The sequence below is a fragment of the Procambarus clarkii genome, chromosome 25 (genome assembly GCF_040958095.1).
Source record: "Procambarus clarkii isolate CNS0578487 chromosome 25, FALCON_Pclarkii_2.0, whole genome shotgun sequence".
Taxonomy (NCBI): Eukaryota; Metazoa; Arthropoda; class Malacostraca; order Decapoda; family Cambaridae; genus Procambarus; species Procambarus clarkii.
In genome coordinates this window covers 7,462,712-7,480,607 of record NC_091174.1, presented here as the reverse complement: position 1 = coordinate 7,480,607, position 17,896 = coordinate 7,462,712, and the positions used below count along the sequence as shown (strand labels likewise).

Sequence of the window (17,896 nt, the reverse complement as noted above, 5' to 3'; positions counted from 1 at the left end):
CCTGTTTAGATGTTAGTTTTTGTCACTGAGTGTACCATAGTACAAAGATTGACGTAATAAGCAATTGGATAGAATTTGGTACTATTCATTTCAAAGTTCGAAAAATAAAGCTAAAAAAATAAACAAATATTCCTTGGCCTAGTATAGCCCAAACACGTACTATATTAGGCCTCGGATATCGTGTATTAGGCCTAGGAAGGTTAGGTTAGTTTCTTTGCAACATAGAGAAAATCTTTTCTGGTTTGTCCAAATACAATACTGTAGTGCCAACTGCTACTTTTTAATATGCATTGTACATTGGTACTGTATATGTACTATGGTCCTCAATGTTACTATAGTAGTAGTAGTGTAGGCATCCATCAGTCTCAGGAGAGTATGGAGTGGCGTCTGGTCTGGTGTGGCCTCACCAGACCAGAGACCTGGATAGGTTGATTTGAGGGAGAAGCTGTTACCCAGGCAGCAGATATTACTTGCTTATAAACACTACTGAACACTTACTATAAACACTACCAAAACAGGAGGATGGGCTGCATGACTACATGTGAGACCGTGTATGACGCTGCCTCCCACTGTCATATCTTGGAACATTTCCTTTGTTCACTACTATTAAAGATAAATTTGGAGCAGTTCACTGGCTAACAATGTTGAACTTTGAACAATACTCATCTATTAAGATACTTGTACTTGTGATGAGATCTACAGTAAAGTATACTTTAGTAAAGTAAGTATACTTTAGTAAAGTATACTGTAGTGTTACCATTCCCTCTAGAGATAACTAAATGTATAGCTGTGTCAGATCTTATTTTCTTAGGCGAGTTTACACTAACACGCATAAATGCTATAAATCAAGGCAAATTAAACAATCTGAAAAAAGGGCATCATTTTATTTGAATATTTTGTGGAAATTTTTTCCCTCCCAACATATAACAATGACTCGAGTTTCAAACAAATTTGAACACAATTGTGTTGTATAATTATAAATGGTGTAGTGAAGCACAGTGGATATTTACAATTAACACAGTAATTTCTCATTGTTTTGATTGTTCAGTCTGTAATTCAGAAACATTAGCCTGTTTATATCTACAGATGAATTAAGTGTTTTACAACTTCAGTAATAAATGTGAAAGGAGAAAAATGCATTTGTTCCCAGTTTGAAGAATAGTTAAATTTGTCACATTCACGCTGCAATTATTTTGCACTGAAAACCAAAGAACTGAAAAGTACCAGCACATTCGTGGATAACTTTATTACCTATTCCAGAGTTTGTGTGACCCTAATTAAAAAGGCTTCATAGTTTACCGCAACTGGAAACGGATGCTAATTGTAAACATTTTAAAAGTGCTGCAAGTGTACAATGATTGGCAGGTGATAACATGGCAAGATTGATATCAGCTGAGCAGACAAATATGAAATATTAGTTTATATTTAGTCTCCCATCCTTTATGCTGCTTTTCCACAGAATTACATAACACTAACATCACCACACATCCATGCCCATCATCATCATCTAAGGGGGTCGGAGGTTGCTCTCCAATCTGCTGGAGTGTGGAGTGCTTTCAAGAAAATACTCGTAAGCTCACTTACGACATTACATCGCACGACACTTGACATTATTGAATGATTTTTACCACCAATACAATATTTGACCAACACTAGTACAGTCCTTGTTTTCTGCTATACTCTTTAGTGTCTGGGGTATCTAAAAAGGACAAATTTCAACAATAAGTTTATTCTTATCTGTTGAAATTGTTCACTGTAGTACATAATGTATATTAATCATGAATAATGGCTTATTTTTAGTGTGTGTTGAATGAAAATGTTTAAAACGAACGAGTACTTTTCTCAATAGATCGATAAATGTTCTCCAAGTGCTCGCCCACACCATAAACATTGTATGAAAAAAGTGAGGTCATAGGATTTAAATCTTGATATAATTCTCTTCATTTAAACTACAAATCTACAAAAGTTGTGTTCCACAATTATCTGCAACTCTTTAATCACTGGGTTTATTACAAAAATACATAATAATCACCAAAACAAAATCACTAATCACCAAAATATAAACATCTTATAAGTTAACAAAAGAAACCAATAAATTTGGCACGTGAGACATCTACTCTATAATCATGTAAAACATCTATGACTTTTGTATACTGAATAAATATTAAATAAATATTAAATTATTGACTCCAGATGTAGTCATGCCAGAAATACATTAATCAATGACTCTACAAGAACTTGTTCTCAACATTGACAAGTAGCCAGCAAATAATTTTTATTATAATTTTTGTTTATAAGAAAACTCAATTTTCCCTTACTCTTACCATTATAATGAAGTTTTAAAAGTCTGACATGAACATAGTATAACTCGTCTAATTAGGCATTATTTTAGTGTCACCCATATTCAGTTAATACAATAGATACAGTATGTATATGTATGTGTCTGTATATATATTTGATATATAAATATATATATTTATAAATATATATATATATACACACACACACATACATACATACACCAAAAACTTAACAAAAATCTGAAATAAAGTGAGAAAGCTAATGAAAGCTGTGACAAATACCATATAATTATTATTTTTATTGTGACTAATGTTACATTATACAAAGACCTTCACACATGATAAACAAAACCTCTAAAAAATGCAAAATTCTGTAAGGCTCAGGTCCTAAACCCATCCCACTGATAAAACTACACAAATTCAAGTACCAATTTAAGATTAGTTATTGAAATATTAAAAATATTTATAAAAAAAACTATATTATATATATATGGTACATTCTAAATATATTTGCCACTTGTTTGTATTAACTTATCTCTATTCCATGTAGTGAGCAAATCGTTAAGTATTTTATTGCACCCTAGGAAAGACCGTTATGACACCCAGAATGAGACATGACAGAGCTTGGCCCTTCCAATGGGAGTGAGCCTACAAACTCATTACAGGGACGAATCCGTAATGAGTAATAAAAAAAAAGGAATGCAAAGAACCATAGATAAATGATGGCACTAACAATTTTCTTCTAAAATAACATAAAAAGAAAATTAAAAAATATTTGAAAAATAGAGGCATTAAGAGGATTTGAAACCTTCTTTACTTAGCCCATATAGTATTTAGTTATGTTCCACAAATAGCTGTTCTTTTTGTTTACACTTACAGGAAATGACTGAATTGACTGGCAATCAAGGAAACTGCTAAATAAACTGTCACTTGAGATTACAGTATTCAGAATTACTATATCTTATATTTAAGGAACTGACTGAATAACCTGACACTTAAGGAAATGACTAAAATATCCAAATACGACAGATTAAGGACTTGGGTGGGTGGGGGAAAGAATTTAATGAGGTTTCAGGTACTAACAACAAATATTTGCACAAAAATGTGACTAACCACTGAGCTGTCCTTAACAGAGGATAGCAAGGAACTATGGAAATTGAGGAAAGAAACGAAATTAACTTGAGTGAAAATTACATTACTCTATAGCTAAACATGGCTTCAGGATAAAAATTTATTGTGAATTCAAAGTTGTCCGGTTAAGGGATAAACGGCTTGTGCCAATACAGGTAGTGTATATCAAGAATATGATGTTAGTCAAATATAGCTGCAGTACCTATAAATGGCAATAAATTTAAGAGAAGTTAAAGTACCGTTTCTAGAGTATACTCTCTCTGACATAATAACACATTTTCAGATGCTGTTAGATTTGTACTCGCCCATAATCTGGAGTTGAAGCAATTTCTATCTGGAAACTAACATTTCGTTCTTTAACATTGTGGCTATTAAAGGGAGGGGGATGGAAGCAGAATCGAGGCAGAGTACTAGTGTAAAAGTCACTAAACGTAGAACCTCCAGATGACTTTCTTTGTGTCTTAAATCAGGATGTATCCCTACCTCATTTGATTAAGTATCGATATATTAATTTGTAAAGATTTTGTCTGTAAATATTGAGATAAATCAAGAAACTTGCATTTGTATGATATAAAGTGTTACTTGGTAAACCTCCATTCACCGAAGGACTGCACACACACACACACACACACACACACACACACACACACACACACACACACACACACACACACACACACACACACTACTGCAAGTTAAAAATTACAGTATATGCAAAATACATTTGAAAGCGTCATTTATACCTGTCAAATGGAAATGTTTAAATGGTCCCATAAACACACAACTTAGTGGGTGTACACTCCTACACCTCAATACTTTTTTATTTTTCCCACAAAAATTGTGCACTCTCACTATCACTGACAAAAGCTCTATGGCACTTTCCTTCTCTAACCATCCCTATCAAAACTGGATCCAACCATCATCATACAAACAACAAAGTACAATAATTATACCAATATTAGGAAACAAAGTTTTTTTCTTTTAAGTTAAAAAAATATAAATGTGAGTGTTAGTTCTTCATAAAATTCAACCTGGGGTATAATTCTCACTTCAATACATGTCGTGTGTACAATTTAAATAAGTTATAGGAATAACCTGTTCAGCGTGTTACAATTCTCACTGGGAATGTGTGGCACATTTACCTTAATTAATTGGTAGAAATAAATTACAGTATATAAAATCATTTTAGATTAACAAAAATAATCTTTCACATCTTTACATGTGTGCCTCAGACTCAAATCTGCAGTATGCTTTAAACTGAGGGTTAAGCATATCTACGTCTGGTTCTACACCACAAAGATTTTTACTCCTTATACCTGAAGGACTAACCCTGCGGCGGATATGTTGTCTCCTCCACCAGCTGTTTGCCGAACTGATGTACAGATCAGAACTGGGGCAATGCATACCTGCAAGGGAAGGTTTATGATACAGTCAATTATAAAGTAATATTTCAAACAAACAAAAATTGATCAGTCACAAACAAAACAGAAGAAAATAAATTTGTCAAGTATTATCAATTCTATCTAATTTTTCATATGGATGAAGTTTAGCGGCTCCATCATAAATTAAAGGAAAAATTATATGGAATGGTACCTGAACTTTAAAATAATTTTTCACACTGAACTATGATTACAGTTCTAATAATACTCAGTCACTGAAACACACACCTCAACTTTTCCGTCATACTCAGTCCAGCACGATACGGGCTGCTGAGTGTCAAACAAGACCCTTCCAGCACCTTCAGCTTCAGACAATGTGAAGCCTTCATCCATCAGCATACGAGCATGTTCCAAGTTGATCTGTAACATAACAATAAAGAGCACATTAGAAGAGGAACACAGGGGTGTCAGAAAACTTTAAAAAGAGTAGAAAGGGTGACAGAAGGGTTTAATCTAGTAGAGAGGGAGATCAGAAAGGTTTAATTGAGTAGAGAGGGGCCAGAATAGTTTAATCGAGTAGAGGGGGGCTCAGGAGGTATTTATAAAGTAGAGGAGGGGTCAGAAGGGTTTAATTCAGTAGGGGGGGGGACATTTTAATTGAGTAGAAGGAGGTTTAGAAGGGTTCAAACAAGTACAATGGAGGGTCAGAATGGTTTAATCAAGTAAAGATATGGGGAGGCACAGAAAGGTTAATGAATAAAGAGAGGGGTCAAAAGGATTTAATTGAGTAAAGATGGGGTTAAAAGGGTTTAATCAAGTAAAGTACGCGACAGGAGAATTTAATAAGAGTGGGACAGTATAACAGATATCCAGAGTAGAAAATAAGGAAAGATTTTGCTGTCTTCCATCTCAACTCATTTCCCTAATAGAACTTTCCCTAAGATTGTCACTAGCTGCATGTTGGTTATTCTCCAGATATTTTATTCCTTGGATACATTTATATTTAAAAATGTTAAAAACAATACAGTACCACTTCAAACACTTGCTAGTGAATCCTATAAACTGGTTGTCTATCACAATAGACAACCAGTTTATGAGAAAATATACAAAAAAATTAATAATTTGATCACTTTAACTAGTACAATATAAAGGAACTGCTTCTTTTACCTTAGGATTACCACAAACGTGGCGATTAGCAGTTAGTGCAGCTTTGGTTGCAGCAGCTCGGGTGTTGGTCCACTGTGAGTCCTTCCACACCATAATGGTTTGATAGGCAAGAGTGTGCAGGTGCAGTCTCGTCAGTCGACGCCGTCCACCCATCTCTGGTGTGGCTCTGAGCAGTCTGCAAATATTTGCATTTCATTATTAAGTTACTCAGACTGAACAAAACAATTTTCCATAAGCTTCTGAAACATTTTTATACACCCAAAATAAACGGAAAACACTTATTTGTAAATTACAGGATCAAATTTATTTAAAAAAATAAAATTACTTGACAATACTCATACTCTTAGCAATATTCTTTTCAGTTGCTTTAAGAGACGTTTCAATGAATCATTTGTATTTTAATGTAACTGCTACCTCAGCAATGAATGACCTCTCTGACTTCTGTGAGCCTTCAAAAATTTACATTTCAGAGTAATTTGCTCTTCATTTACTACCAAAAGACTAAAGGAGAAAAAATTCTTTCAAAAGCTTCTTTTCCAAGACAGGCAGTTTCAAAATTTTGTACAATGTACAAAACAGTAATGCTCATACAATCTACTACAAGACAGTAATGCTTATACAATGTACAAAACAGCAAACTTACTGGAAAACCTCCCTCATCTGGTCAAGTACCACTGCTACACGAGGGTTAAAATCTGACACTAAACTAACATTTCTGTACTTCATCATGCTGTAGAGGTTTGGCAACTCCTGAAATTAACAAAATGATATACTGTAATGTAAAATACCCAAAAACAAATAGTTTTCTGCAAATACGAGTTATGTAAAATATATATAGTCTTAGCACACCAGCCTTCATTCAAATCTGTAATCAGTACAGTCCATCAGCCACATATAATGATCTCCCTATATATTGTTGTTGTTCATGAGCTATGTCCCCAGCAAGGGGGTGATACACACTCACATCACAGGGACCAGAGCAGTATCTATGAGTCAATCCATTTATGAGGTAGAATTATGAGTTACACCGTCATCATTTGGTTAGATATTTGTGAAACACCAACAAAAATTGTCACTAGGTATTTTAGCTATAACATATCATATACAGGTATCTTAAATATTTAAGCAAATCTCCCCTTGCTATTGTATCACCGCCATACTATAACATCTTGTGTAATATTACATAATGTCATTAACTATATACATGTGCTGCCTAATTTATGCAGCTTCACTCGAAAGAGTTGGTAGATTCCCAGGTAATGATTGATTTATTAATAATAATTCATGTCTTGGGGCAGGTAGCCAGTTTATATATACAGTACATGTTAGGCTTATATCGGGGTTTCCCCAAGGTTCGAATTACTGACCCTCCCCAGGATGCAGCGCCACAACAAGGTGACCAATTCCTGGGTACCTCTTTACCACTAGATAAACAGGAGCAGGTGATAGAAAACGCACCCAACCATTTCAACCATTCTGGGTTCACATCCCGGGTGCGAACCCAGAATTCTCGATTGTGAGTCGAGAACGAACCCGACTGTACTACTGGGGACCCTCTGGATTTAAAGATCCATCATGGATGTTTAATTCTAATGATTATTTCATTCCAAATTCACTCTAATACATGTTCTTGAAAACCATTCTGCAGCTACAAATATGAGCTATTTATTACTTACATTCGTTATACTGTATCTGAATTTCTTCTTTAGTTTCAAAATACATTTAATGACTCCTGTTATTTCAGCTACACAAAATTTTTATTTGCTTTTTGTCTAGAATATTGCTCTCCTGTCTTAGGTAGCTTCCCCTTTACCAAAATTCTTGAGGCAGTTCAGAGGCAAACCTAATCCAACATTTAAATTGACAGTGCCCGGACACCAAGAATTTGTCTTAAAAGTAAACAAAACATATCCTGTGAAAACAATTGGGTATCACTCCCAAAGATACCTAGTACAAGGCAAGTCGAATGGAAATGCACTTTACAACAATATATCATTTACCTGTTCATTCATCCCTAGAGAATCTGCATATGGAATAATATGTTGGATGAGCCCATTCAGCAGATCCAGTTCAGTGAACGAGGCCATTTCAAAGTGAACTCTAGTACTAGTTGGAAGTGATGTCATTTGGTCCCTTACAGCAAGCAGGCGGTCTTCCCGTACCCCTATGAGATTGAAACATGAAAAACCTCAGGTGTGCATTACATTACTTGCACAAGTAATTTGGAATTCAGCTGACATTACAGTGTAGCACTCTATATATATATATAATTTGGTATATTAAAAAAACAGGCCTCCACCCCTTCAAAAAAAAAAAAAAAAAAAAAAAAAGATCACTGGAAATGCCACATCATATACGTGTCTCAATGGTAATGGTATCATTGAACCATGTTTAGAGTGTCAGGCAATGACCCCATCCTGGTATACTGTAATAGTTGCCACTACTGTACACTGTACTCAAATTCTTAGTCATAATATTCTGCAGCACATTCTTTTGTGCCTTGTGAATTATACAACAAAAGATTTAATAAAGATAAAATTAAAATTTCAACAATATTTGCAAGATTTACAAACTGTACACACAATTTTATTAACATAAACACAGCCTCTATCACACAACCATTAAATCATTAATTTGTCTTTTGTAAATATTTTGTTTGTACTGTACATATTTCTCAATTCTAGTGCTTGTATCATTTATTGAAATACATTGAAGCAATCAATACTTCATAAACAAAACTTGAATAGCCTTCCTACCTGGAGGAAATGGAAAATTATCCATCATTTGCAGTCCCCCAACCACAAACAAATGCGGCTTAAACGCTTCCAGCTGTTCACCAAAATATTCCACAGTGCTTAAAGTTGGGTTGCTATCATCACTATGCATGATAAACCTACAAGAAGAATACATAGTTGTAGGACTTTTTAATGGAAATACAGTACATACAGCCATTTTTCATTTCATTTCAATGTATTTTTTACAGCAATCAACTACACACACAACAAATATATATGTTTAACAAGCATTATATTAATTTAAATGAACTTGCGTAACAAGGCAACAAACCTGTTAGCACGAGGAGCCTGGTAGGAGCCCCATCTTTCTCCTGCCTTGTATTCCAATATGAGGTGAATATCGTCATCACCGTCTGTTTCAACACCCCCAACTGATGGAAAATGGGAAATCAAATAATGTAATCACACTAGTAAACTTATTATCAAGACATACTGTATTATTATGAAATACAGATCAGAAGCATTAATGGAGAACAAAATATATTTCCAACAAACTTACCAACAATACTTGGATGAACTTTCTCCATTATGTAAGGGCTACGCTTAGCTGCAAGAAGCACCTTGGCTCCTTCAAAAGCAAATCGAGAAGCCATCACTGGTGCATTACCTCCCAGGGCCGAGTACGATTCCGAAACGGCTTCTGCTGCGGCCAGAATTTCGCTGAAGAGGGTCTCATTTCCCACATACCGTCTGTAAAGCATTGATAAATATTTGGTAATTTAAAGCTATTTAAAAGAATGCAAAATCAGGAATAACTGTAAATTAGAAGCTGTAAAACAAAAAAAAATATAATTATCATCTAGGGTACCCATATTGTATTAAAACTGCATACATTATTCAGCCAACCAGCCAAAATCAATTTTAGTACAAAGAACTATGACAAACATCATCACTCTTTTTAAATTCAAATTAGTACCTTTTGAAGATACAGTGAATATAACAACTATATTATGTAACACAATCTATTTCCATGAAAATCTCAGAGATTGATAGTGCAATAATAATTCAGTGACTGTTCCCTTTCTCAAACTATATAATAAATATAATCCAATATTGTAATTATATGTACAGCTTTTAAAAACATTAACATCCATAAGTGAATCTCTCGAACACAGTATTTTGGGGTAACCGTGAAAGCATGATAAAACCATTTTTTACTATGGTAAACATCCATTGGTTTCCCATTGTTAAGGACAGGAATCCTTTAAGCTTATCAAGGTTCCCCTAGGGTCTTGTCCAACAACTGACCTTCCCAGGGATGCAACTCATAATACAGCTACCTAACTTCTGAGTACTGTGCCTTTTTATTGCTAGGCAAGTAGGGTCATCAGGTGTAAAGGCAAATGCTCAAACATCTCTGTCCTACATGGGAAAAGAACCGAGGACATTTTGGTTGCGAACTGACTGTGATGACTACTGCATTACTTTACCCCCTTGATTTCACATGTCACTGATGTGCATTTATTAAACAAGAAATTTACACTGAATGAATCAGATGAAACACTGCTCTTATATACAGGGAATACAGTAAAGAGCTTTCAGAGATCCTGAAGAAATGAGGCATGACAGAAATGATTGGACATGTTTCCTTTCATCTAATGGGCCTATTCATTTAGCAGTAAATAGGTACCTTGGAGTTAGGGGCAACTGCTGATGGGTTGTATCCTGGAATGGTCCTTAGTTAGACCGTGCAGGGGACCTTGATACAGTGTATGTGTATGTGTTGACTATTAACCTAAGTGCAGTTACAGGATGAAAGCTATGCTCATAGTGTCCCATCTTCTCAGCACTCTTTTGTCACATAATGCTTTGAAACTTTCTTTGATTTCTAAATCCCCTTCTACCCTGTGAAATACCCTTAACAGTAATACAATTTAATGATTCAATCAAGTTAAAAAAAAATGCAAAGAGTACATAGCACTAGGACAAAATAGTTAGCTGGTATAAATAATATCAAACATCAAATAAAGCTATAATTTAGATATGCTCAATATAAAGATAGCAGAACAGCCACAACTAATAACAAAATACATCACAGTAATACTCTCATTAGCTAATAATTGTCGATGAAGTTCACATAAACAAAACCACTTGCCCATGGAATTAAAGTCAAATATTACTGAATCAGCTCATAACAAATAAGTAATTATACATAAGAATTATATTTCCAAACCACTCTGCTTTATATTGGAGACCTGTATTAAAACTGCATTTCTTTAGTATTAGAGCAAAACAGAAAATCTGCATTTATAGAAGCCAAGGAACAAAAGAAATCAGCAATCACAAAAATGCTCTGGCAATCAACACACGGCCAGGGAGAGTACAGCAGGCCTATGGCATTCTTCAGCAGAAATCATGAGTTAGAGCATGTTATTGGTCAAGTCTGTCATGCATATACACTACCACCTGGTGATGTTTTGCGCCTATCACTTGTTCACCGCCCTTACACTGCAACAGAAACTATTATGTAAATGTATCACACTCAGAAATATACATTTTACAATCATTATCATCACATGTCTGTTTTCCACTTTTATAGGACTGAATGACACTTCACCCGTCTCTTCTCCCATTATTGCACCACAAGATATAACCAGAGATGTTTGCATCACTAAAGGCAGGCAATGGGGTTAATCAATTCCTTTAAGAAACAATCCATTCACACATACAATTACTGTATATGACAAATACTCTTACACTTAGGATAAACAAAAAACTAGAATAAAAATAAGATTCACTAGTGATAAAAAAATACAGTATAGTAATACAAACATTTATTCCAATCTGAAAACCAACTTTCAAATTAATAACTTACTCTGCAGCCGATCCAGCTGTATAAAATAGGGCATACATTTCCTTGAGTTGTTTAATCGAGTCTATACGATTGAAGTGTGCTGTACGTTGTGGTGGTGTCATAATGCCCATTAAATCGGAGCCTTGCACAAATACATCTTTACATGCTCCGTAGCCCACTGCGATACGTACCTCGCCTACTGAATGCTGCTCTTCTACCTGTTGATATCAGACAAATATCAGGCTCTAGAAAGGTCTACCTCTCAGCATTTATACAAACCTATATTAGTAGGAATTATGACAATTACTGGTGACAGAAATTTACTATTAAAGAAATTATGATAAACTATATTTTAAGTACTGTATTATGCAGGAACATGAATTGATAAATAAATTAGATTTATATGACTACTGGGCACATTAAACCAATAATAAATTATAATATAAACATTAACTTTATATACATGTACCAGTACTGTATATATAAATTATTGATTTATTATATTCAAACATTTTACTGGGGTAACATTTCCAATAGCACTTATGAATTCAAATGTAACACAAACGAGGAGAAATGGTTACAAGTCCAACAACCTACTATGTAGGACTGAGAACAGGAGAGGCTTTTTCACCTACAGGGTTATAAACCCATGGAACAGCCTACCCGCCAAAGCCGTTAATGCCAACATTCTGTTAAATTTTAAAATCCAGCTGGAAAAAATCATCTGAGCAAATGAGGGGGGGGAACCTTTGACAAGCTGCCGGCTTCCTGTCCTCGTCGAGGCCACTTTAGTGTGTTAGTGGTCCTTAAGTAAATTCAGGTAAATATGGCCAGAAATCTCATGAATGACAAGACTGAGATAACTAAATAACGACTTAGTTGGACTGCTTGTTAGTTATTAATATTAAATAACGACTTAGTTAGACTGCTTGTTGGTTATTAATAACTTGAGCTACACTTACGTTCCCTTCTTAATCACTTCGTCTTATAATAATATGCTAATTTCAGCACAATATATTGTAATCATTACAACTTCAGTTATGCTGAGAACCAAATGACATGGGATTAGGTAGATATTTGAGGTATCGTCTAACTGAAGTTTATCCTTGTTTACTGAATAATTAACTTTATTTGCCACCACAGATGTGGTCATTCTATAACAGTGCCAACAGCACATACATAAATGTCATCTGCCACTTCTGACTTGCGTGGATTCCTTAAAAATTCTCATTTCTGAACTATCAAGTTAGACTCACAAACTCCCAATTTACCACACCAGTAAATTGGTTTAGTAAATTATTACGTTAGATTGGGAACACTTCTGTAACCGGTGTTACGGAAGTGTTCCCAGTGACATGTATAATGACAGAAGAAGCAAACTTGAGAAGTCATCAAAATGTAACAACAGTTTCCCTAATGGGTTAAGATAACATGGCATGTCCCACGTACTCAAAAGATAACACGTCTGCAAACCCCACATCTAATTACCTCCAGCATGGCATGAAGGACATGCTGCAGCCTTTTGTGGAGCATCGCATGGCCGTCATCATCGCCGCTATACCAAAAAGCAGCGAAAATAACAACAATAGAGAGGACAGTGGATAAGACAGTACCAGTTTCCATAGCTGCACGAGTGACTGTCCTCACTGACCATGCCAGCATCAGCCACGGAGGGTTTGGGGGTCGGAGGGAGGGGGTGGTTCTCGCCTCCCAAACTTAATCCAGCACAATTCTTATTGAATTTTTATAATTAAGTCCACTACGGGCTCACCATAGCCCGTGCTACTTGGAGCTTTTGTTCCGAGTACCTGAATCTAAAACAACATCAACCCAGTATAGCTTATTCTTATGGAACTACCTATCCACCGATGTCGTAAATACCAAAATTCTGTTAAACTTTAAAATCCAACTAGAAAAATCATTAGGACAAATGGGGGATCTTTGACAAGCCGCTAGCCTCCTGTCCTCGTCGGGACCACTACCAGAGTGTGTGGCACTCAGGTAAATAATCTGCTCCATTTTCCTTATGAATGATGCTGACATGGCCTCGTTTATGCATTGGGAACCTGTTTTTCCTAACGCAAACATCACTGTACTCACCTAATTGTACTAACTAGTTGTGCTTACAAGGGTTGAGCTTTGGCTCTTTGGTCCCGCCTCTCAACTGGTGCATAGATTCCTGGATCTATTAGGCTCTATCATATCTACATTAGAAACTGTATGAAATCTGCCTCCACCACATCACTGTCTAATGCATTCCATTTGTTAACTATCCTGACACTAAAAATTCTTTCTAATTTCTCTGTGGCTCATTTGGGAACTCAGTTTTCACCCGTGTTCCCTTGTTCGTGAGGAACAGGGGAACTCATGCTAAAACAAATTCATGCTAAAGAGTTTGTCATTCTCCACCCGGTTAAGTCCTCTGAGAATTTTGTAAGTGGTGATCATGTCTTCCCTTACTCTTCTGTCTTCCAGTGACGTGAGGTTTAGCTCCCGTAGCTTTCCTCCGTAACTCATACCTGTTACCATTTTACCATACCATTTAATGGTATAGGTAACCATTTACCTATGGTAAATGGTTACTATACCATTTTACTTGTTTTTTATCAAAATATTTTATCAAAATATTAAATATATGTATATATAGTGTACCTTTGACTTTAAAGTAAAGTAAATTTTATTCAGGAAAGTACATACATAGTTGTTTTACAAACATAATGTTGGATTTATAGATAGAGCTAGTACATACAATACCTAAAGCCACTAGTACGCATAGAGGTGAAAAACTCTCATTCTTCAACAGACACAAACAAGGAGCAACGGTTTCAAGCTCAACAAGTCACAATGTTGGACTGAAAACAGGAGGTGCCTTTTCACCCACCCATGGAACCGCCTACTTGTTGATGCCACAATTAAATGCCTAAACTTGAATTTTAAAATCCACCTAGAAAAAATTATCAGGACAAATGGGGGGGACCTTTGACAAGCCGCCGGCTTTCTGTCCTCGTCGAAATCACTAGTGTTAATGACCCTCAAGTAATTCAAGTAAATAATTGTTTTCTTACTCGGCACATTAGCCATACAAGCCAATTAGTTTCATCACTGGTCATAAGTATAAGTCAATATACCTAAAGAATGTGATTCTTAATCAATTTAAAAACTGACTAAAGAAGCAAGGGAAGTTTTCGAATAAATATTCGAGAATAGTTTCGTTTTGCCTTTTATTAACCAAAAGTATATGCTACATGTCGTATAACAATCTTATGTAGTAAAACTTTCACGAGTTTGTTTAATAAGCTTAATACGCGGAAGTTTATAGCCCACCATGTCATGGCCCTGCACAGCAAACGTCTGCTAATTACGCCAGCTGTCTGCAACTTCCTGCGTTGAGCTGTTTCATGTCGGTAACGAAAAAATGCCTAATTTTCTATATAAGAAGCCACAAACCTCTGAGAAAATACGCTAACTCCATACAAGATTTCACCGGTGAACACAATCCTCCATTTAGACGTCTAAATTAACAGAAAACGATTTTATAGCGTGGTAGACTTAAGAGATGAAATTGTATTTAGATATTTTGCACACTTCACAATTACGAAATACCTTTGAGTTATGATACTATAGAGGCACTAGAAAAAACCTTGTGAGACTGTAATCTGCAATACATGGAGCTCTGTGCTTCAAGCGTATGAGCAAATCTGTTGCAATGACGGTATTCGTGAAATTCAGACGATCTAAATAAGTTTAGATTTAGGAAAGACGGGTAAATAATGGTTCGGTAACAGGGTTGTTGATTTGTGGAACCAATTACCGCGTAACATGGTGGAGGTGGGGTCCCTCGATTGTTTCAAGCGTGGGTTGGATATGTATATGAGTGAGATTGGGTGGTTATAAATAGGAGCTGCCTCGTATGGGCCAATAGGCCTTCTGCAGCAACCTATGTTCTTATGTTCTCTGTATTGCGTGTTATTTGGGTCGAACCAAACGTTGCAATATGCCATTTGCTCCACGGCACATAACGTAACTGCAACTTACTTAATTAAATGAATCGTTGGGTACAGTCCCTGAGCCCATTATGTGCCACTGTAACCCTTTCCACATACAAGAAAGGTATGGGGGTACATAATAAATGATCTAAACTAATTAACGTTACAGCGAGTCTTGAATGTAACACCGCGGCTAATGTATATGATCAATGTTGCAGCGAGCGATCTCAATGATACTGCAAGGAGAGTAGTTGGGTTCTTCTGCGTGACGTTGGAAGGAAGTGCATTTTGGTCCACCATGACGCTGTAGGGAGTGTATTTGGGTCCACGATGACACAACAGAGTCCATTGGGTCTTCAATAATGCACGCAACTAGATGTGCGAACAAATCCACAAGGGCCGTGACCGGGGTTCGTCACGGCCCTTGTGGATTTGTTCATTTGATGCATCAAGCTATTGTGATTTCTGTGCAGTGTAGTGTAGTGTAGCGTAGCGTAGTGTAGTGTAGTGTAGTGTAGTGTAGTGTAGTGTAGTGTAGTGTAGTGTAGTGTAGTGTAGTGTAGTGTAGTGTACTAGATGTGTATTTGTCTTCAGCACGTCTAAAATATCTTGATGTCTGTCAAGACACTTTACGTTGTTACAATTGATAATTTTAAAAGCACCACACTTGGTGATGGTCCGTTTGTCACTAATGTTTTGAACGTGCGCCCGCCCGAGACGAGGCGGTGAGGACGGTGAGGGGTAGGGGAGAGGGAGTTAAGGGGATGGGTAAGGAAGGGAGGGGGTGTGGCTGGGATGGGTGACGAAGGTAAGGTTATGAGGGATTGATGAGGGGGGATGGTTAGAGGAAAGGGTGTGAGGGGGAAAGGTGAGGAAGGCGTGAGGTGAAGGTGGGAGTGGTGATGAAGGGATGAGTGAGAATGGAAAGGATAAGGAAAGAGTGGCGAAGAGATAGAATTAAGAAGTGGTGATAAGAGATAGAATTAAGAAGTGGTGAAGTGAGGGGAGATGAGAAAATGAGTGATTCAATAAATGATTGAGGGGGAAGTGAGGAATCGAATGATTTCCCGCACAACACAATGGACCCAGCCTCTATTGACCCCACTAATGGCAACTCATGGCATTATATAGTTTCTAACGATGACACACCCTATCTCTCCAAGTTAAAGCCCCGCTCCTGCGCCAGGTAAGTCCACAACGGGCTCACCATAGCTCGTGCTACTTGGAACTTTTGGTCCCAAGTAGCGGATCTTAAACAACAACACACCTTCTCATTACGGACTATTCATGCCCGTGCTACTCCAACGTAATCTTCATCAATCTATCACTCCTTCCTTGCTACCTGGATCTCTTAGCCACAGTCAACCACCTCCTTCCGCACGCCAGAGAGGACTCCAATGTTCTCCAAAACCAGTGTCAATATATCACCGATTACTTCCTAAACGTTAAATAATTTATTGGGGAATCTAAAAACGAGCTACGACGGTCTACAGTGACACCAGTAAGACAAGATCAGAGCAAAGTCTCGTTCCTCCATATGAATATACACCAGCACAAACAACAACAAGAAACACAAAGATAGGACAGACAACAAAACTGAACAGGACAGCCACCAGGAGAGGCAGCAACGTTAGCATGACATGAAGGAGTGCCTCATTACTCTGAAGACACAAATTCATTAGCAAAGAAGAAAACCTCATTAGAAGACCGCAGAATCATGCAGTCACCAAACACAGCAAACTCCATCGAACAGAATCAGGGAACATTCAGCATTGGATCTCTATCTGTTAAATTGGGCTGTGTAAATACAGGTTTTGTTGATTGCCACATTCTTGCCAAGCCACCAACACGTCTCTGACTTCGAGGACCTAGGCCAACGACCAACCTTCTTTTGGATGCAACTCACAATAGTTGACTATAACTCCCGAGTCAGGCCCCTCGGTTGTGAGTCGAAGACATAGACTGCTGTGCTACAGGACCAGTTACAGTCTTATCTATCACCAGTACATAGTCACTGGCCCGTCCAATTAGTAGAGAAACTACCAAACATCTCAGATTTGGAACCACTCACCCCCCATGTACACTGAAAGGTGTACACTGCTTCGAACAGGGATATGTACACCAAAGTTGTTCCCCGCTTCTCGGTGAATATACCCTGATAATATACTTTTGTCCTGGACTATGTTCAGTGCAAAAGTATATTTGTTGATTGGTCAATAAGCTATCGTGGAGGCCTATCAACCTCTGGAGGGTTGTTAAGGCCATTAATATAACACTGACCAACCAGTACGTACTTTATTCCTGAACACAGTCATAAGCGCAATGTTGTTGTTTAAGTGTTGAC

The 17,896-nt window shown here is 36.8% G+C and overlaps 1 protein-coding gene across 1 annotated transcript; it reads right to left on the bottom strand.

Moving 5' to 3' along the window:
* Positions 1–869: 869 nt before the first annotated feature.
* LOC123756351 (ADP-dependent glucokinase) lies at positions 870–13,243 on the bottom strand. The gene is made up of 11 exons (XM_069331248.1): positions 13,055–13,243; positions 11,588–11,784; positions 9,272–9,462; positions 9,044–9,143; positions 8,734–8,870; positions 7,978–8,141; positions 6,621–6,727; positions 5,978–6,152; positions 5,099–5,230; positions 4,086–4,837; positions 870–4,039 (listed from the first exon to the last, which is right to left on the bottom strand). Exons 1-10 carry the CDS (start codon positions 13,226–13,228, stop codon positions 4,742–4,744), a joined length of 1,473 nt encoding a protein of 490 aa, XP_069187349.1. The 5' UTR covers positions 13,229–13,243; the 3' UTR covers positions 870–4,039; positions 4,086–4,741.
* Positions 13,244–17,896: the final 4,653 nt, after the last annotated feature.

What these genes read in the sequence shown, in the direction of transcription:
- LOC123756351 (XM_069331248.1), bottom strand. Translation starts at nt 13,228, where the DNA reads ATGCTGGCATGGTCAGTGAGGACAGTCACTCGTGCAGCTATGGAAACT. An exon ending in CAGATGAGGGAGGTTTTCCA is followed by an intron (nt 6,153 to 6,620) that starts GTAAGTTTGCTG and finishes AAATATTTGCAG; the next exon opens with ACTGCTCAGAGCCACACCAG. An exon ending in ACGTTTGTGGTAATCCTAAG is followed by an intron (nt 5,231 to 5,977) that starts GTAAAAGAAGCA and finishes GTTATGTTACAG; the next exon opens with ATCAACTTGGAACATGCTCG.